Source organism: Hippocampus bargibanti, linkage group LG17 (genome assembly GCF_051943395.1).
Source record: "Hippocampus bargibanti isolate YZ-2025 linkage group LG17, ASM5194339v1, whole genome shotgun sequence".
NCBI classification, from domain to species: domain Eukaryota; kingdom Metazoa; phylum Chordata; class Actinopteri; order Syngnathiformes; family Syngnathidae; genus Hippocampus; species Hippocampus bargibanti.
Genome location: NC_142750.1, coordinates 4,324,777 through 4,346,079, shown reverse-complemented (window position 1 = coordinate 4,346,079; position 21,303 = coordinate 4,324,777). Strand labels below are relative to the sequence as shown.

Here is a 21,303-nt window from a genome sequence, read left to right as displayed (position 1 = left end):
GTTACAATCAAAGGTGACATTTTCCATTTAATAATAAAAGTGATTGATAATTAAACAAAAAACAACAACAACAACAACAACAGCAAAAAAACGTATGTTTCATCAGTGGCAAGTAACTTGGCTAATCATTGGCCAAGAACATGTGATACTGAAACATTTAGCAAGCAACATGATATCACGGTTTGGTAAATTCATGACTAGAAATGCTGCAATTGTTTGTCCTTGATGAATGTGTTAAAACTGAAGAGTTTGTAATGAATTAAAAATGAGGTCATAGAAGTTGCATCCTGCACAAGAAGTCAGGTTCTAGCTTGTGGATTGTGTTGGGGTATCTTAATGTACTGTCTTCTTGGGTCCTTTGCCAAATTTAGCGTCCAATCCAAGGCCTGAAATGTAGAAAAATAGAGGTGTGAAGAAGCAGCTGAGTAAAAAAAAAATCAATGGTACCTCAACATATTAGTGATGCAACTTGGGAGTTTTTCAAGATACTAGCCATTCCTAGGTTTTGCGAACATCAGAATCAGAAAACCTTTATTCGTCCCACAATGGGGAAATTTTGCAGTCCATAGCAGCAATTGAAAGGGGATGGGTGAGGGGGTGAAAGGATAGAAAACAAGATATTCTAAGCATAACAAAATAAAAAAGTCAACATTCTAGATGAATGGCATTTCTATATTTATTGAATTGGGCAGAAATGATTTGAGATACAGCGTGCTTTAAAAAAAAAAATAACGATAATAATAATTAAACGTGAAAGTCAAGGTACCAACAACACACAAAGAACTAAATTCCCAGTCTCTCTTACCAAGGAATACCAGGATGGTACCAAACCACTGCATTTCGCTCATTTGGTTCCCAAAGAGAAGAACTGAGCCCAAGATAGTGAAGAACTTCCTAGTGGTGGTGACGATGGAGCAGGTCAAGGGTCCAAAAGAAACCACCGTCATGAAAATGAATGTCTGTCATCAAACAAGGAACAATGTCATTCATTTTGAATCCATATTGTCGTTTTTTTTTTATTGTTTTTAACGTTGGCTCACCTGGCCCAAAGCGCTAGTCAATCCAAAAAGGAGGATGTTGTACAAGATGCTCGGGTAACGTTCGGTAAAACTCAGGAACTCCCACACTTCACCGGTCCACAGCACAGCTGCGCAGAGCATATACATAGCATAACTAACCTTTATTCTACTAACAGGTTTCCAGTTTCAGACTATTAAAGGACAACCGACGTCTTCGGACAAGTTGTGTCCATAATTTGTAAAATGGCTTCAAATGACTTCTACTGGGCGTATTTTAATAAGATTCCACCGCATATAGCTCTATTTTACGTTTTAAGACTCGCGCTGAACATTCAGGAAGTCTTGTTTTTGAGTTGGTGACGAGTCCTCACGTGACGTCAGAAAAGGACCACCTCCTGACCGTAAAAAAGATGCATTTTTCATCACGTCAATGTATTTTGCTGTACTGTTTTTTTTTGGAAACCCTTGTGTTACATCCAAAAGCCGCCAGCAGAGGGAGTCCAAGCTCCATGCAAGGAATGGATCAGCCTGTGGAAACAGGCTGATTCATTCCTCACAGGAGCTGGTCGCCATTTTTCTGCCTCTTTTGTGGGACATTACATTGCAGTCCAGATGCCTCAAAATGAGACGGAAGGACTTCTTTAATCGATGGCAAACATGTATGCTTTCCTCTTCAGAACTACAGTAAAGTCTCGTTATATCGAAGGACTTAACCGGGACTTCGATATATCGATGCGCGCATGTAATTTTCTCCTTGCGTTCATAGAAATAGTATCGTAATGCTATCGATATCCGATATCTTAACGAGACTTTACTGTATTTGAATCATATTCATAACTGGATGTGTAACAAGAAAGCATATTATCCGAATCTGAAGCCATTGTTTTTATTCTCCAGCAATGCAAGACGTCTTGGCGTGACGTCACGAACTGGGGGCGGGACTTTCTGAAAATGCCCAATTCGCAGCTCGATTTTTTGCAGATTTTGGACACTTTAAGTCATTTTTTATTGGTGTTTTGCATTTGACTAAAAATATCATACTGCGTGTTTTGGGTATTTTAGATGCTATAAAACGTTTTTCTGATGTCAATTAAAAAACAAAAAAGTGACGTCGGTTGCCCTTTAAGAGAAGAAAAGTTGATAAAAAAAAACGCAAACTTTAAAAAGGTGTCAATCTTACATGATACAAGATACAATACATGATACAAGAGCCACCAAATATTATGAATGCTGCGTCTATGCCGCCATCAAGTGGTGTAGAGAAATATTACAAACAATAGGATGAGACGGATGTTGATTGACATCGGAACAAAACAGAAGCTATGATTTATAATAATAATAATAATAATAATAATAATACATTTAATTTATAAGGGCCTTTCTGAACACCCAAGGACACTTTACAATAAAAACAACACATAAAACAATAAAACCATGAATAAAACAATAAATAATAAAATAGCAGATGAAACTAGAGTACGAGACCATTAATAAGCAAGTTTAAACAGGTGGATTTTGAGGTGAGATTTGAATGTTGGGTGGTAGTGAGTTCCAGAGTTTGGGAGCAGAGCGGCTGAAAGCTCTACACCCCATAGTGGTGAGACGGGCAGAGGGCATCCAGAGGTAGAAGGAGAATGAGGATCTGAGGGCCCGAGAGGGAACGGAGATTTGAAGTAGGTCAGACAGATAGAGGGGGGGGGGGAGGCAAGGTAATGGATGGCTTTAAATGTAAACAGAAGTACAGTAAAGTCTCGTTATATCGATATTCCAGGGAGTCCGAAAAATATCGATATAACCGGGACTATCGATATATCCGACCCTGCGCGCATGTAATTTTCTCCGTGCGTGCATTGAAATAGTATCGTAATAAGCAGGACTATCGATATAACCGAGATCGATATAACGAGACTTTACTGTATTTTGAAATCAATACGAAGTTTCACAGGGAGCCAGTGGAGCTGCTGGAGCACAGGGGAAGATATCACCGTGGCGTAGAAGGTACATAATAAAGAGAAGGGGTCCCAGAATAGAACCTTGGGGCACACCAGAAGACACAGGAGAGGACCGTGAAGTGAATGAGTTAATTTGGATGAAATGTGAGCGGCCAGTGAGGTAGGAGTGAAACCAGCTAAGTGGGGTGTGCGATTTCAGACCGTCACCTGAAGGCAACACCTAAATTAATCCAATAAGTGGATCCGAATTTCTCGATTTGTAAATTCGCTAATGAGACTCACCCAGTCCTAGAATGACAGTGGACCACAGGTTGATGTTGAGCATCATGTGGTTGGCGCTCGTTTGGAAGCGGGACCTCATGTGGTCCTGGGCCACGCCTGTCAGGCCATCCAGTGTCAAAGATGCGAGCTGTTAAAAATACAGTAAAGTCTTTTTATATCGATATCGGTTATATCGATAGTACTGCTTATTACGATACTATTTCTATGAACGCAAGGAGAAAATTTACATGCCGCAGGATCGGATATATCGATAGTCCCGGTTATATCGATATTTTTTCCGAGTTCCGATATAACGAGACATTACTGTAGCATAGTAACAAGAAATGTTCTTTATTCAGTTTAACAATATTTTCACCATGTTTGTTGCAATCTTTCTTGTCGCAATAAAATGTTCTATGATTTCAATTTCAATAGTTGTGTTTAACTCATTCGCTGCCAGACAATATGCAAAAATGTGTCCACTCCAGTGCCAGAGTTTTTTTTGTCATTGTCACTTGGAATTGCAGGACCCACAGAATATTGAGTTTTAGGACTACATAAACATTCAATGCAGCGTAATAAATTTTAGACTCTCTTCTTTCATCAGAAAAATAATATGGTGGCTGTCGAAAATACAATGCAAGCGATACATATTGGTTTATATAGCGCTTTAACAACAGCTGAAGCTGTCACAAAGTGACAAAAGGCAAATGCTGCCCCCTCGTGGAAAAGAAAAAAAACATTGCCAGAGGTCTGACCAGCACTTTATCGGCACCAAAACAAGAAAAACAAAAAAAACCCGAACCAATTCGGGAATGGCGCTCTATGTCATATTTTCAATTCCCGTGAATGGTAGTGAATAAATAAATCTCTATATATTTGCGATATTCACTGCATAAAACGGTCAAATAGTATAATATAATCACTTCCTCTATTTCATACGCCCAGGGGTGTCAAAGTCATTTTTTTGCCGCGGGCCACATTGTACTTATGGTTTCCTCTCGAGGGCCGTTATGAATTTGGGGAAGTCATTAGAATGTTTAATCCCCTCCACATATTACATATAGAGCGCATAACAAATTAATCAATAACTAGTTTTCAAATCTGAAGTCAAGAATAATGACTGTTGTTATAGTTTACATCCAAAAATATGAAATTTAGGTGAGGATTTTAGCAAGCATCATGGAATTTCACACGTTTGATTTGTTTTCGCGGGCCAAAAAAAAATGATGTGGCGGGCCGGATTTGGCCCCCGGGCCTTGACTTTGACACCTGTGAGCTCGCCTTTTTTTTTTTTTACATTATAGATACATATACTCACCAAGAGGATCTCCCCAAAGCCAAAAACGTGGTCATCCGCCATCGCTGAGCTCTTGTTGGGCTTATAAAGAAAGAGCGCCACGCCACTCACGATCAGAAGCACGCACAAGTATTTGGCCATCGGGTAGCGCTTCCTCAGGATGGTCACCCCCAGGATCATGACTGCAGCGATAAACATGAATTTGGTGGAATGACTTTTTGAGCAGGGCAAAAAATAATAATAAGAATTAAAAATAATTGATAAAATACTCATGTAAAGAATTCATAGGGCTTCATTATAATTGCCCATGTAATTAATACAATACAATACAAAAATGAAAACAGAGCTCATTTGTAAATCTATTTATAATTACATTTACTACTTTGCCAATGGAGACGTGTTTCTAATTTCCCATTAGGCAAAAATTTTAGGGCTCAATCATGACGTTCCCATAAATCTGTTCAAACGAACAACATGCGAAACTTGTTGCACAGCAGGATATTCGAGCCCTACGTGACTAATTTCTCATTTTGAAGTCATGCGGATGAAAGTTAGCTTACCTGGGATTGGCTTACAAGATTTTCCCAGCACCTAAAAACAGGGCATTGTTTTAGAAACTACAAACATGTTTATTAACAAATATATCCATTAGCTATCTGGCTAGCTAGCGAGCTAGCTTTCTATTTGAGTTATCTATTTGAGCTGACCCACAGAAACTTATCCTGTGACTTTAAAATGACGTTGAGAGTTTTAAAAGATGCTTATAAATGAAATGTATTATTATTATTATTATTATTATTATTAAAAACAATAATAAATAATAATAATAATAATAATAATAATAATAATAATAATAATAATAATAATAATAATAATAATAATAAGAATAATAATAAGAATAATAATAAGAATAAGAATATATATAATTACTATTTTTTTATATATATAATTGGATGCATTGGATTTGCCTTTATTAGTCTTGCAGTGGAGAAAATTACATTTCACACATAATTATTATATTTATCAGTATTATTATATTTATTATTATTATTATTATTATTGTTTTTAATATATAATTATTATATTTATTATTATTATTATTATTAGTAGTAGTAGTAGTAGTAGTAGTAGTAGTAGTAGTAGTATTATATTTATTATTATATTTATATTTACTATATTTCTTCTTATGGTTATGATTATTATTGTTTTTGTTATTATTATCCAATCCAATCCAATCCACCTGTTTAAACTTGCTTATTAATGGTCTCGTACTCTAGTTTCATCTGCTATTTTATTATTTATTGTTTTATTCATGGTTTTATTGTTTTATGTGTTGTTTTTATTGTAAAGTGTCCTTGGGTGTTCAGAAAGGCCCTTATAAATTTAAATATTATTATTATTATTATTATTATTATTATTATTATTATTATTATTATTATTATTTCCTAAACATGAAAAGGACTTTGGACTGACCTGTGTGGGGTAGTTGACATACTGTAGGGCAGAGTTACTGGACACCATGGCTCCCACATATGAGAGGGAACACAGGCCGTATAACCAATTCCTGGTGAAGTCCGGTTTTGGACCCTCAAAAAATTGAATCACTGGAAAGGAAGAGGAAAATGAATAAATCAGTAAGAAACTACAGCATGCACTGGCTTTGCCTCTGGGCTGTCGCTTGACAGAATTCACATCAATATTTGCCTTTAACAAATAACACATTTTGGAAGTTATTGCTAGCTGGAACTCTTAGGAGCACAATTATGACTCCCCCATGACTAAATATTTGAAACATGTGTATTGGAAGAATTCATAGTTCTGTCACTAACAATAGCGACATCGACCAATGAAAAAAAAGAACATTTGACATGTTATTTTTCATACTGTTACACTTAAAAACATTGAAGAAATATTCTACTCGTATTTCCAACTGTGATAATTGAACTTGAAACGAGACTCTCACGTCGAACTGCGTTGGACTCTGGGGGTGCAAATAAATACTCACATATCCTGGCAAACAGGGCGTTGATGATGCACTGGATGAACACCAACGTCCTGGCAAAGCGAAACTTTTCTTTTTGGTCGCCATGGCCATAATCACCTCTTGTACTGTTGGTCAAGCAAAAGTTTGACACTTCAGCATGATGGTGTGGCCGTGATACGTTCAGGTTCACACAATTTATTGTTGGATAAACTACGTTGTAGTAACCAGATATGATCCCACGCCACTTGGGCAACAGCATTCCATCGGTGTCGTGGCCCACTTCGATCGAATACGTACTATAATATCACCACGTTTTCTAACATACAGACCACAAATGGTAAGTATTAGCACCGTTTATTTATAACAAGTTGTTGACTATTGTAACTGTGGAAACAAGCATTGCAATACCTTGTCATGTTGGATACAAAACTCAATCGAAGAGACATAACATTCAGAAGGAATACAAATTATATTTAAACGTATTACAAAGCCCGTGAAGGGAAATTCGGGTGAGTGACAGCTGGAACGTCAATGATCAATGTATCAATCCCACCAGCTGTCGTGTAACCCCCAAGAAAAGTCCTGTTTACTTACATGGTTTCCTGTAGAATTCCGTAATAGAAATAACACACGAATACGCCCAGAAAACAGACGATGAAGCGAAACCGCATGTTGTCCCACAGGGAAGGGATCCTGGATGCTCCTTTGCCCGAAGCCATGCCGTCAGCCACCAGTGGAGGTATGGAAACCGATACAACCGCGATCCCGGACCCCCCGACACTGACGTCCCGCTCCACTATAGCCGCAGTCCCAAGCCAAAGTGAATGCTCAAGGTATTATGGTTTCACTCTTGCACAGCAGGGGTCATGACTGTTTATTTATCGTTTTGCATTTGCGTTGTTTAAATGGTTCTTTAATGCTTTAAAGTAATGTTGTGATGATGTAATTACAGATTTCGTTCAATCGCGTCTGGAAATTTGAAGTTGTGAAAGGACCCTGAAAACGGCGTTCGTCAATCTGCCTGATTGTTTTTTCGCTTTAAATTTCTGGTTTAATCTCGTAACTGAGGCAAATTTAATGCACTTGGACGAAACCGCTCAAAAAAAATATTTATTGGTGGTGGCTGTGTCTTATAGTCTATCACATATTTATACCGATTCAATATAAAAAGGCATCCACGCTGTTTAAAAAAAGGGAAAAAAATCGGTCTTTTCGCTAACTACGTCGCGTTACTTGACGTCAGTAAATGTGGATTCACCGTATTGGCCAATACACGAAAGAAATACCTGGTTTGGCCAATCATAGAATGGTTCTGGTGCGGCTGGGCGGGACTTAGATATTTAAAAACTACTAATACACGTGTCGTTTTGTGTTAGATCCGATGAATGAGAAGTTATATTTTAAAGAATACAATTCATTTCGATCATTTCGTCCTCACAGGGAAAAAATGAAAACAATAATTCGCCTAAACTTCACTTTTTAATGTACATACTTTACATGCTGTACATGTAATGCTTGTAAATTTACATACCCAAGCAGAAGTTAGGACATTTTATTCAGGAAAAAGAAAGTTAAATGACATCCAATTGTTTATTTTGTGCTGTATTTTTTTTGTTTATTAATTCTGCCACGGTACATTTATTAGCATGAATATATGATAACACGAACTAAGGCAAAATAATCATGCTTGTCCACATTACCGAGAAAAAAATGGAACATTTTCTTGTCACAATGTATAAACTTGGGTGTCATAGATTGAGTGAGAAACAAATTATACATAAACATAATTTCAAATGAAGAATCTTGCATTTGCAATGTTTCGAGTAGAAAGAAAACCAATGTAAGAAATTAAAATGTCTTGTTTATAATGTCAAATGCAGTATAAACCTAGAAATGAGTTAATTCCTCCTCCCTGATACAAATAAAGTCACCATTAACGCTACAAAAATATATTTTAACATTTCTTGGTAAGGAATTGGTAGAAAAGTAGCTTATCAAAAACATATATCAGTAAGTCACAAAACATGTTGGTATTCATCCACGAGTCCGTCTGTGCGATCAAGACTACTATGACAAGAGCAATTTAGTCCTAAAAGGTGGTTATCACCTTCACTGCAGGCCTAGCTGCCTGGTAGGAGACGCTTTGCCCGGGCAGCTAGTGACAGGCGAGACGGACAGGCCACGGAAGAGCATGTCCATGGAGGGCAGGAGTGGCTTGAGGACGCTGACGCGGCAAAAAGCAGAGCCTCCGTGTGGTGTGAAGTTCACTTTATTGAGGTCGGGACAGGACGGCTGGAGGTGGACAGCCTCGTCCAAAGAGGAGGACCTGTGGAGAAAGTGTGTGTCAAAGTTCTGAGACATATTACTAAATGTTTCTGCCATTTATGAACAAAATCCATCATTGTTTTGGGACATTGTCATGTCAAACGCCACCATTTTCCTGGAGTCAGTTTTTTTTTGTCATTTTCACTCAAATTCCAGGACCAACAGAAGAGTTTTAGAGGTGTTTAGCATCAAGAATTAGCATTTTAACATGGTTACAAGATATGAAGACATGATGCAGAGCCTCAAAGATGGAAGTTTCAGGAATATATCTAGCTAGCTAGCTAGCTATTGGGTCCACAATAGTTTTGTCCAATTCTGTCCATTCAGTCTTTTCTGGTTCTGGACAATCTGGTCTTGTCTTGATTTACATAGCGCTTTAACAACAGCTAACATGGATCTATTAGCTGGATAGCTATCTATTATCTAGCTAGCTAGCTAAAGATAGTGACTGTGGGCACCAGGTAGCAAGAACCTCCATCTACAACATTAGTAGCCTGTTCTAAAAAAGTTCTATTAGGAAGCTATCTATTGGTTATCTATTAGACAGCTAGCTAGCTTTCTATCTATTTGAGTTACTTCCGGGTTGAGTGAACGCTGGCGCGTGTGGCTTCCACTGCTCACCCGCAGAAGAGATATCCTGTGACTGAAAAGTGTCCTTCAGAGATTTGAAAGGCGCTTATAAATTGAAATGTATTATTATTATTATTATTATTATTATTATTATTATTATTATTATTAGATGTATAGCTAGCTTTCTATCTATTTGAGTTATTTCGGGTTGACTGAATGCTGGAAAACTTATCCTGTGACTGTAAAGTGACCATGAGAGTTTTGAAAGGCGCTTAGAAATGAAATGTATTATTATTATTATTATTATTATTATTATTATTATTATTATTATTATTATTATTATTATTATACATTTTAATTCTAAGCGCCTTTCAAAACTCTCAAGGACACTTTACAGACACAAGATAAGAACTTGTTTTTTTTCGTGCGGGTGAGCAGCGGCAGCCATTCCCGCCAGCGTTCATTCTACCCGAAAGTAACACAGCAGCAAAGTTACGAAAGGAAGAGGAAAGGAAAGAAAGAAGTTGTTATTATTATTATTATTATTATTATTATTATTATTCCGAGAGGACATTAATTTCATCTGTGCTGCATGTCATGTATTATTATTATTATTATTATTATTATTATTATTATTATTCAGAGAGGAAATTAATTTCATCTGTGCTGTATGTCATGCATATTAGCATATTTGACAATAAAGCTGACTTTGAATTATTATTATTATTATTATTATTATTATTATTATTATTATTATTATTATTATTATTCCGAGAGGAAATTAATTTCATCTGTGCTGCATGTCATGCATATTAGCATATTTGACAATAAAGCTGACTTTGAATTATTATTATTATTATTATTATTATTATTATTATTATTATTATTATTCAGAGAGGAAATTAATTTCATCTGTGCTGCATGTCATGCATATTAGCATATTTGACAATAAAGCTGACTGTGAATTATTACTATTATTATTATTATTATTATTCCGAGAGGACATTAATTTCATCTGTGCTGTATGTCATGCATATTAGCATATTTGACAGTACAGCTGACTTTGACTTTTATTATTATTACTATTATAATAATAATAATAATAATAATAATTATTATTATTATTATTATTATTATTATTATTATTATTATTATTATTATTATTATTATTATTATTATTATTAGAGCGAACTTACATTGCGTCCTGGCACACTTGAAGCGGTTCGCAGCCTTCTGGCGGCTGTCTTTGAAATAAAAAGCTTTGGTCGGGACACGGCAGCCGCGGGGGTCCCGAGGAGGACAGCGGCAACGCGGGTGCTTCCAATGCATATGAAGGCAAAAGTGTGGAAGGAGACGGACAAAAGACCTCGCGAGTGGTTGACTCTGTTACATGGACAAATGGCGGTTATCATTTGTGAAAGATATTATGAAAAAAAACGCCTGAAATCAAGCGCCTGACCTGGTGACTGGGAAGGGGAGAAGCGAGAAGGCTTCAAAGGACAGGGCGAGGTGGACGGAGACAACAAGGCGGGGTCCAAGGGACACGGTGACTGAGAAGGAGATAGCAGGGAAAGATCCAACGGCCCCGGTGACGACTCGCTCTGGGAGCCACTGCTGCACCTCTGGACCGGAGCTGGAGCCCTGCGTCCGTCCGGGATGTCCAAAAGCTGCAACATGAAATCACCCTGTTTTGGCTTTCCCGACAGTGGAAGTGTCCCCCCCCCCCCCCCCATTCTCCATCGCAAGTGAGGCCGGCCCATCAGCACCTCATGCTGTTCGTCTCGTTTGTCTGACACAAACGCCTCCTCCAGCTCCAAGTTGAGGCCTTCGACGCTGCGACGCAACCGGGAGGCCACTCTGCTTAGCGGCACCTGAAGTGATGTCTGGAGCAAAAATAAACACATCAATACATACATCAATACATCAATAAATCAATAATACCTTTGCTTATAAATCACTGAATCCATTCCCAAACATCAACAATTGTTTTGTCAAAATGCATCAACCCTGATTTTTAATTATAATAATAACTGGAACATAATAATAATAATAATAATAATAATAATAAGAAGAAGAAGAAACAGAAGAATTCTAAGAATAATAATCATCATCATCATAATCATCATCATCATATGTATATTAATATAGTAATAACAATTATGACTATTATTATTGTTATTACTATAATGAGTATTACTATGATTGTTAGTTTTGTTATTGATGATTATTATTGTTATCATTATTATTATTATTAATATATTTATATAGAAAAATATTATCTTCATAATATATAATACATTTATATTAATCAATATAATAATAATGCTAATAATAATACGAATAATAATCAATATTAATATATTATATTACTATTATAGTAATAATGGTATTTATCTATATCACTATATAAATATATTGTATTTATAATATATAATACAAATATTTATAATATATTTATATTAATTAATATACTGCTACTACTACTACCCCTACTACTACTAGTACTACTACTACTACTACTTCTACTACTACTACTACTACTACTACTACTACTACTACTACTAATAATCATCATCATCATCATCATTATCATCATTATCATCATCATCATACTAGTATACGTATTATTATTATTATTATTATTATTATTATTATTATTATTATTATTATTACTGTCACTATTATTATCAGTGTCATTATTATTATTATAATTATTATTATGATTATCATTATTATTATTATTATTACTATTATTACTGTCACTATTATCATTATATGTATATGTAAATTTCTCCACTGTGAGACTAATATATCCAATCCAATCCAATCAGTGTCATTATTATTATTATTATTATTATTATTATTATTATTATTATTGTCACTATTATCATTATCAATGTCATGATTATTATGATTATTATTATTACGATTATTACTGTCACTATTATCATTATCAGTGTCATGATTATTATTATTATTATTATTAGTAGTAGTAGTAGTAGTAGTAGTAGTAGTAGTAGTAGTAGTAGTAGTAGTAGTAGTAGTATTCATGCGGAAATATCCAAGGTTTTAAGGAAAGTTTTAGTCCCAGGAACTACAAGTATCTGTTGGAAAGAGCCAAAGATAGCATCAGCATTCGTACCTGGGTGGCGCCCGCAGCGTGGCCCGCATTGAACAGGTGATGCGACGGGTCGTATCCTGACGCGGAGGGAGCGGCATGCCTGGATCGCTTCTGTAGCTGCTGCCTCAGCTTGGCCACCTGGAGGTAGCCCGAAAGGGTTGACATGAAGATGATGATGATGATGATGAAATTATGAAGATTCTTGCCTCCTTCAGGTGCTCGGCGCTGCCCCAGGATGCTGAACGTTTGTGGCCACCGAAACTTCTCCTGGCCTGCGTCTCTTCCGCCCAACAAGATGGCGTCTGGATGGTGACAAAATGGACGATTGTGATTTTTATTTTACAGCACGGTAAAGGCCCAATAATATTGTTGCTTTTTTAAAAAGAAAACAAGATGGCGATTTTTCTATACCAGTCCTTTAGGTGGCAATCATGCACATTCCAGCAGTTCACCTGCTATCACAGTGACCGTTTCTTTCAACCACAGACTCAACTGGCAGGTCACCGCTCCACTTGGCTCAAACCATTTGAATTATGGACTGTACCAATCCAGACATATTTTATCTCTGTTATGTCATCTTGCATTCACCAATTTGCCAAGTAAATGACTGAGCTCAACCCAGAATAACTCGAATAGAGAGAAAGTTAGCTGGAAAGCTAGCTAGATAGCTAACTAGATAGCTAGATAGATAGCTTATAGATAGCAAATAGCATATAGATAGCAAATATATAGCTAGCTTGGTAGCCAGTAATTGATAACTAATAGCTAGCTAGCTAATCGATAGCAAATAGAATGACTTTAGGAGAAAGAAATGAGTTTTTGAAAGTGTTCAGAGTTTTCAGTCAAGGAAAGTTTGATGCATCACATCAATTTTTTTAAAAGTTCCATGCTTAGAAGGCCCACAATGGAGGCACAGAAAAACTGGTGTCAATCTAAGGTGAACAGACACAACCTGTTAAACTGTCATCTTCATGTAGCGTGTGGCTGCCGCTGCTCACCCACCGAAAAACCGATCGTGTGACTGTAAAGTGACCTTGAGAGTTTTGAAAGGTGCTTAGAAATGAAAGGTATTATTATTATCATTTAAAGTAAATCAATGCCAGTATAAATAAGTGACACTCTTTCTGACTTACCAAGTGATTGACTGAATAAGCAACTTGCTGCTTGACGGACTAACTCATGAACTGCCCGCAAAACTCTCAACTCCCAAGATGTCTGACCGTAGCATAACGTTTTAACTGAGCTATTATGTAACTGCCTGGATGACTAACTAATCAATTGTCAATTGATTGACTGATTAAATAACCAAGTAACTGACAAACTGCTTTGCCAGTTGACTAAGTAACAAACTAAATGACTTACTAAATAACCAAGTGTCTGATTCACAGAGTGACAATTTGAAATACTGTTCAGCAGATTGACTACATAACCAAAAAGTGACTGACTAAGTCATTAACTGACTAACTACAGTAAAGTCTCGTTATATCGATATCGGATATATCGATAGTCCCGGTTATATCGATACTATTTCTATGCACGCACTGAGAAAATTACATGCAAACAGGTTCGGATATATCGATAGTCCCGGTTATATCGATATTTTTTCGGACTCCCTTGAATATCGATATAATGAGACTTTACTATATTGAATGACAAAATTAGTGACGGATACTACAGACAAATCAACTGATTAACTAACTAGTCTTTTAGAGGGTTGACTAAGTCATTCGGGAACTTGCTGACAAGCTAGCTTGAGCGCTAGCTAACCGAATGACTGCATGACGCCCAAACTCACTGACTGACTTGTCTGCTGACTGACCAAGTGAATGAATAAATAACCAAGTAACTGACAAACTTCTTTACCAAATGACTGACTAAGTACCAGACTAAATGACTTACTAAATAACCAAGTGTCTGATTCACAGAGTGACAATTTGAAATACTGTTCAGCAGATTGACTACATAACCAAAAAGTGACTGACTAAGTCATTAACTGACTAACTATTGAATGACAAAATTAGTGACGCATACTACAGACAAATCAACTGATTAACTAACTAGTCTTTTAGAGGGTTGACTAAGTCATTCAGGAACTTGCTGACAAGCTAGCTTGAGCGCTAGCTAACCGAATGACTGCATGACGCCCAAACTCACTGACTGACTTGTCTGCTGACTGACCAAGTGAATGAATAAATAACCAAGTAACTGACAAACTTCTTTACCAAATGAGTGACTAAGTAACAGACTAAATGACTTACTAAATAACCAAGTGTCTAATTCACAGAGTGACAATTTGAAATACTGTTCAACTGATTGACTACATAAGGAACAAGTGACTGACTTAGTGATTAACTGACTCACTATTGAATGAAAAACTTTGTGATGGATACTACAGACAAAACAACTAACTACCATGTAGTCCTTTGGAGGATCGACTAAGTCAATCAGGAATTTGCTGACTAGCTAGCTTGCGCGCAAACCAACCAAGCGACTACCCCTAAACTCATTAACTGACCAAATGATTGAATAAATAATTGGAGTACACTCCAACGCACAAACTATTTCTCTGATCCAAACCAATCCTTAGCCCTTACTTCTTCTCCATGAACACCTTAAAATAAACAAGGTGTTCTTGCTTCCAACCAATATGACATCCAAACAAAAACAGATGTGTGTGGTTCACCTGCCTGGATGCACCTGCACACAGGAACATGAGATAAACCATTCAACAACAACAAAAAAATCCACTTCCTCCCATGATACAGTCGAGACAACATCACCGGCACCTCTATGAATAGCGACAACCAAGAGACGATTGGCATTCAGCACCTCACAAACACAAATACACTGTACCGTTTTCTTCACATGGACTCTCGATCTTCTAGTAGACATTCTGCTGTCCATCGCTGACCTCCCCAAGTTCCAACTCTGCTGGTTCACACGTAGCCCCCCTTGTGTGAGACCCTTGCAAACTACCCTGTCCGGGTAACTTAGTCACCGTCACAACACACAAATGAGAAAAAGACTGTCGTCGTCCAGTCCTCGGTGTGGTGTCCAGTGGCTAAATACGTCTGAGTGAGTCATGGCCGGGACTCTGCTGGATAAAGTTACAGTTGACACCTCAACACTTCGCACCCTCTGCCGGCAGGGGGGATCATGGGAAATGCAACTAAAAAAAGACCACCGAAATGGCATATCCAGAAATTGAGCAGTACTAGATTGCCATCCCTTAGTAGGAATATTTATATTTTTTCTAGTTTTTTTATATGTACAGTGAGACCTCAACTTACGAATTTAATTGGTTCCCAGACAGAGTGTGTAAGGCGAAAAGTGTGTATCTAAAAAAAAAATCCCAGAGGAAACCATTAAAATGGGAATAATCTGTTCCCGGGTTTCCATAAAATATACTTTTCAACTAAATAAGCCTTAAAACTACACACAACATACCTTATTCTATGTATAATAAATGTGCTATTGTATTGTAATGAAAGAAATACACTGCATTGTATCATAAAGTCACTTTATTTACATTTGTGATGGTCATTTATGGCTTGATGGAGGTCGAAGGTCAAAGGGAATTGCTGTTTGGAAAGAGAGGCGCACTACATGAGGACTGTAATTAAAGAAATCAACTGTGCTGTAAAATAAAGTTTTATTTAGCTTTTTGATGGTCGTTGATGGCTTAAGGAAGGAGAGTCACCTTCCATAAGGACTGTTGGTAACTTAACCTCTGGTGCTGTCCGGTCGTGTGCTTCCGCCGAAGATCACTCCGCCAGCCGTAGTGGGTGTGTATTATGAAAATAGTGCTTATTATAAGGTTTAATTTTTATAAATTTGACGTTTGTAAGACAAAAAGTTTGTAAGTTGAGGTGTTTGTAAGTTGAGGTCTCACTGTACTTTTATCGAGATTTGAAAATAATTGTGTAAATCTGTTTTCATGATTTGGCAGGCGAGGCCGAAATCCCTACTATGTAGAAACTCAGTGGCGGACCGTCAAGGCCTTCAAAGCCTTCTCTGCTGGCCTAGAAAGATCTGAATCACGGACTGATATTAATTATATTTTGTCCGAAATTGTCTTTCAGCTTCCTTTCATTAGTTTTCCACTGTTGCGCTGCTTCCAGGTGTGTGTTTTTGTATTTAGGCACATAAATAACGCGATGGTGAATCGTTGTGTGTTGCACCAAGACTACTATTTGATACTAGTTGACACAAATTCCCAGCGGAAAAATCAGCCCATTTCTAACGGAGCTTGGGCGCCATCTTGTGCATTTTCTGGGATGCTACACATCATTCCTGATGCCTCAAAATGACGCGGAAGAATTTCTTTAATCGATTGCAAACATTTATGCTTTCCTCTTCAGAACTATTTGAATCATATCCATAACTGGATGAGTAACAAGAAAGCATCTTCACCGAATCTGAAGCCATTGTTTTGATTCTCGAACAAGGCAACACATCTTGGCGTGACATCACAAACTGGGGGTGGGACTTTACCAATTCGCAGTTCAATTTTTTTGACGTTTTAGCACACTCTAACTTATTTTTATTGGTGTTTTGCATTTGACTAAAAATATCACCTGCATGTTTTGGGTATTTTAGATGCTATAAAACGTTTTTCTGATGTCAGTTAAGAAACCAAAAAGTGACGTCGGTTGTCCTTTAATTAACAAGCATCCGAGTCTCAAATAATGTTAAAATAATCAAGTCCGAAGATGCAGTTTTGTAAAGAAGCCGAGTGAAGGATGAAATCGGTGCAACAATAAATTGTATGATGGGATGCCACAAGGCTAGGGGGGTGGTTGTGTGACAGACGCTGACTGGTGTGTGTGTGTGCGTGGAAAGGGGGGATGGGGTGTGCGTATAATGAGGTCAGGAGGGGTCTGACGCTCCTCACAATGGAGGCTGAGGGGGTTTCTTCGCCTTTAAAATGTGTCAGGAGCCTTGAAATCTTGGAGGAGTTTGGCGAAGTTACTCCGGCTTGGGCGGTAAAGGGGGGAGCGGAGATGGGTGTGGGGCTTTGTGCACCATTTTGTGTGTGTGTGTGTGTGTGTGTGTGTGTGTGTGTGTGTGTGTGTGTGTGTGTGTGTGTGTGTGTGTGTGTGTGTGTGTGTGTGTGTGTGTGTGTGTGTGCGCACCATTTTGATGCATGATTGAGACAAAAAAAATGAGTTTGTTGGCTTGTGTTTTTAAAAAAAAGCACCTATAACATCACATATATTGACTGAGTGTACCTGAATAACATAACATGATTGGCATATTAATTTTGGAGTGTGCAGAATGTCTTTTTTTGGGTGGGGGGGGGGGTCTTTTTATGTGTTTTTAGTAGTGGCTTTGGTAGCAATCAGAATAAATCTCATGGACTGCTTTGAATCCCTGCAAATGGTCTAAAAATGCTGCAACAGTTGCTTAAATCTTTTGTTATTTTATCATAAATGATAATAATAATAATAATAATAATAATAATAATAATAATAATAATAACAATAATAATACATTTCGTTTCTAAGCGCCTTTCAAAACTCTCAACGTCACTTTACAGTCACAGGATAGGTTTTTCTGTGGGTGAGCAGCGGCAGCCACACGCGCCAGCGTTCACTCAACCCGGAAGTAACTCAAATAGATAAAAAGCTAGCTAGCGAGCTCATAGATAGCTAATAGATAGCTGATAGATAGATAGCTAGATAGGTAGCTAGGCAGCTAGATAGCGCGCCAGCCAGCTAGATAGATAGCTAGGCAGCTAGAGTAGCCTTGTAGAGGCTCTTATTTTGAAAGCCACTTTAGACAGAATGTTTTGATTCAACCCAGAATAACTCAAAAAGATAGAAAGCTAGCTAGCTAGCCAATAGACGGCTAGACAGCTAATAGCTAGCTAGCCAGCTAGATAGATAATATGTTTCCTGACTCAAATAGCTAGCTACCTAGCTAGCCATATAGCTAATAGATAGCCAGATAACTCAAAAAGACAGAAAGCTAGCCAGCTAACTATTAGACAGCTAGACAGCTAATAGCTAGCTCGATAACAAATACGTTTCCGGACTCAAATACCTATCTAGCTAGCCATATAGCTAATAGATAGCTAGATAACTCAAGAAGATAGAAAGCTAGCTAGCCAATAGACAGCTGGACAGCTAATAGCTAGCTAGCCAGCTAGATAGCTAATATGTTTCCTGACTCAAATAGCTAGGTAGCTATATAGCAAATAGTTAATTAAATATTAGAAACTAACATACACTCATGACGCTCACCTGTGTGGCCTTATCGCTAACACAGTTCCCCGCTGAACCATCGGTGGGTTCTTTGGGCCATTGGCCCTGGAGGTAAGGCGCCAAGATTGCATCCAAAGAGAGGGTCCGCCGCATGGTGGGCTTGGGTGGGCGAGCAAAGGTCCGATCTGGGGGGGAGACAAAAAAAAAGCATGAAAAGACTCTTAAAATGGGGTTATTTGCTAAATTGATCCCAGGCGTTGAATGAGATCTGAAAAGAAACACACACACACACACACGCACACACACACACACACACACACACACACACACACACACACACACACACACACACACACACACACACACACGTTTGTGAACCAAATCGACTTACAAGGAGCACTAAATTCACAAAGAATTCTACGGAACGCAGCATTAATAATAATAATAATAATAATAATAATAATAATAATAATAATAATAAATTACATTTTAAGTGCCTTTCAAAGCTCTCAAGGACACTTTACAGTCACAGACAAGCATAGATACTATAATAAATACAATACAATCACAAATAGAATGCAATTATAATCAATAGTTGAGGTATTTTTGACTGTTGTAAGTAAATAAACCTGATTGTAATAATAATAATAATACATTTAATTTTCAAGTGCCTTTCAAAACTCTCAAGGACCCTTGAGAGTTTTTTTCGTCTATGTTAGCGTTTTGTTCCAGCTTCAGCTGTTGTTAAAGCGCTATATAAACCAATATGTATGTATTGCATTGTATTTTGGACAGACACCCTCATTTCAAGCTCATATAACTCCAGACCCATATCATTTAGGATTCAACTCTTTTTTTTTTTTGATGAAAGAAGAGAGACTAAGGTTTCTAACGCTGTATTCAATGTTCAGGTAATCCTAAAACTCAATATTCTGTGGGTCTTGTGTATGAATCACAAATTAATTATTCATGAAGAATTTATAATGTATTATGATTAAAATCGTTTACGTTTTAACTCATTCACTGCCATTCATTCATTCATTCATTCATTCATTCGGGAATTGAAAATATGATGTGGAGCGCCATACCAGAATTTGTTTGGGTTTTGTTTTTCTTGCTTGGGTGCCGATAAAGCGCTGACCAGACCTTTTGCATTGTTTTTGTTTCCCTTCCACGAGGGGGCAGCATGTCAATTTATTTTTTTTACATGTTTTGTACACGCTTACATGTTTACACGCTTTGTTCCAGCTTTAGTTATTGTTAAAGCGCTATAAAAATCAATGTATGTATTGTATTTTAGACAGTCGATCCCATTTCATGCTCATCTAACTCCATTCCATATAATTTAAGAATTAACTCTTTTTTTCTGATGAAAGAAGAGCGTCTAAGGTTTCTAACGCTGTATTGAATGTTTATGTAGTCCTAAAACTCAATATTCTGTGGGTCCTGGAATTCAAGTTGACAATGACAAAAACCCTGGCAGTGGAGTGGACACATTTTTTGCACATCGTCTGGCAGTGAACAAGTTAAATAAAATATCAATAAAAATAATCATATCTGAAAATTAATAACGTCATATTCGTGTGATTTACTATTAACATCAAAAGTTACCAACCATCTATGTTTTTTTAATCGTTAATTGCAGATTTACATATGAACGTATGTTTACCCGTCTTGAGAAGCAGCTGGTAAGGCACCGTGGCCCTGAGTGGCATCAGCGGCACTTTGGGGTTGCTGCATCCGCGAGGAGCTCCTCCATTTCGGCCCGACATCCCGCAAACGTCCGGTTCGAAGGAACTCGAGGGCACCGACAAAAAAACACACCAGCGCGCGCACACGCTAAACTCTTCCGCTCACGCGCACTGATGCTACTAAAATCCCATCGTGGCCTGCTGTCAAATATTTTCTTTTTCTGCTTGTGGTTGTGCTGTTGGCTCTGGACACGAGTGACAAGAAGTGGCGACACCATGCAAAAGTTTTGGGTCGTCTGGTATCTGGTTGGTTGGTTGGTGAAAGCGAGCTCCTATTGGTTGTCATCTACACCCCCTCGAAAAAAGTTTGCAGGTCCAACCCACTTATTTTTTTTTCTTTCACGAGTGAGAGATCCTTTAGTTTGTGTGTACGCGGATGAGTCAATCGATGTACTTGATTGGACGAAAAAAAGAAAAAGTTTGTTGCGATAATATTCAGATTTAATAACATGATATATGCAGTAACAAAATGGCGTCAGACTGTCAAAAAGCAAATCTTTTCAAACGTGTTTTTTTTTCATTATTTAGTTTCGTTTAAATCAGTTATTTCAACCCTTCTATTTTTCTTTTGCTTTTAACCTCATTGTCGTCCAATGAGTGGTTGCTAGCTTTTAGTTTAGCTTTTATTATTATTATTATGGTTGAAACTAACCATCATCTATGATTCAAAATCAATATTGAATTTTATTTTGATATATTACCATGTGTGTGATAATAATATACTTGCATGTATTTTCCAAACGTCATATTTAAATGAATGAAAATTACTTCTTTTTACCCTGCTCCCTAAAAAATGCAGCGATGGAACCTAATT

At 37.3% G+C, this 21,303-nt stretch overlaps 2 protein-coding genes across 3 annotated transcripts; both read right to left on the bottom strand.

The window, feature by feature from the left end:
• Nucleotides 1–14: 14 nt before the first annotated feature.
• On the bottom strand, nucleotides 15–7,508 carry slc35b1 (solute carrier family 35 member B1). Its single transcript, XM_089018699.1, has 9 exons — nucleotides 7,111–7,508; nucleotides 6,538–6,641; nucleotides 6,006–6,136; nucleotides 5,093–5,123; nucleotides 4,554–4,714; nucleotides 3,254–3,380; nucleotides 1,041–1,147; nucleotides 806–959; nucleotides 15–386 (listed from the first exon to the last, which is right to left on the bottom strand). Exons 1-9 carry the CDS (start codon nucleotides 7,233–7,235, stop codon nucleotides 334–336), a joined length of 993 nt encoding a protein of 330 aa, XP_088874825.1. The 5' UTR covers nucleotides 7,236–7,508; the 3' UTR covers nucleotides 15–333.
• A 1,117-nt stretch (nucleotides 7,509–8,625) lies between these two features.
• fam117aa (family with sequence similarity 117 member Aa) lies at nucleotides 8,626–20,685 on the bottom strand. 2 transcript variants are annotated; one of them, XM_089018697.1, is made up of 8 exons: nucleotides 20,408–20,685; nucleotides 18,778–18,923; nucleotides 12,739–12,834; nucleotides 12,554–12,670; nucleotides 11,178–11,294; nucleotides 10,871–11,078; nucleotides 10,608–10,794; nucleotides 8,626–8,842 (listed from the first exon to the last, which is right to left on the bottom strand). In XM_089018697.1, the coding sequence occupies exons 1-8, from the start codon at nucleotides 20,508–20,510 to the stop codon at nucleotides 8,626–8,628; spliced, it is 1,191 nt and encodes a 396-aa protein (XP_088874823.1). In that variant the 5' UTR covers nucleotides 20,511–20,685. The 2 variants fall into 2 exon arrangements, with proteins under 2 accessions (XP_088874823.1, XP_088874824.1); XM_089018698.1 differs by lacking the exons at nucleotides 18,778–18,923; nucleotides 20,408–20,685 and adding an exon at nucleotides 15,386–15,584.
• Nucleotides 20,686–21,303: the final 618 nt, after the last annotated feature.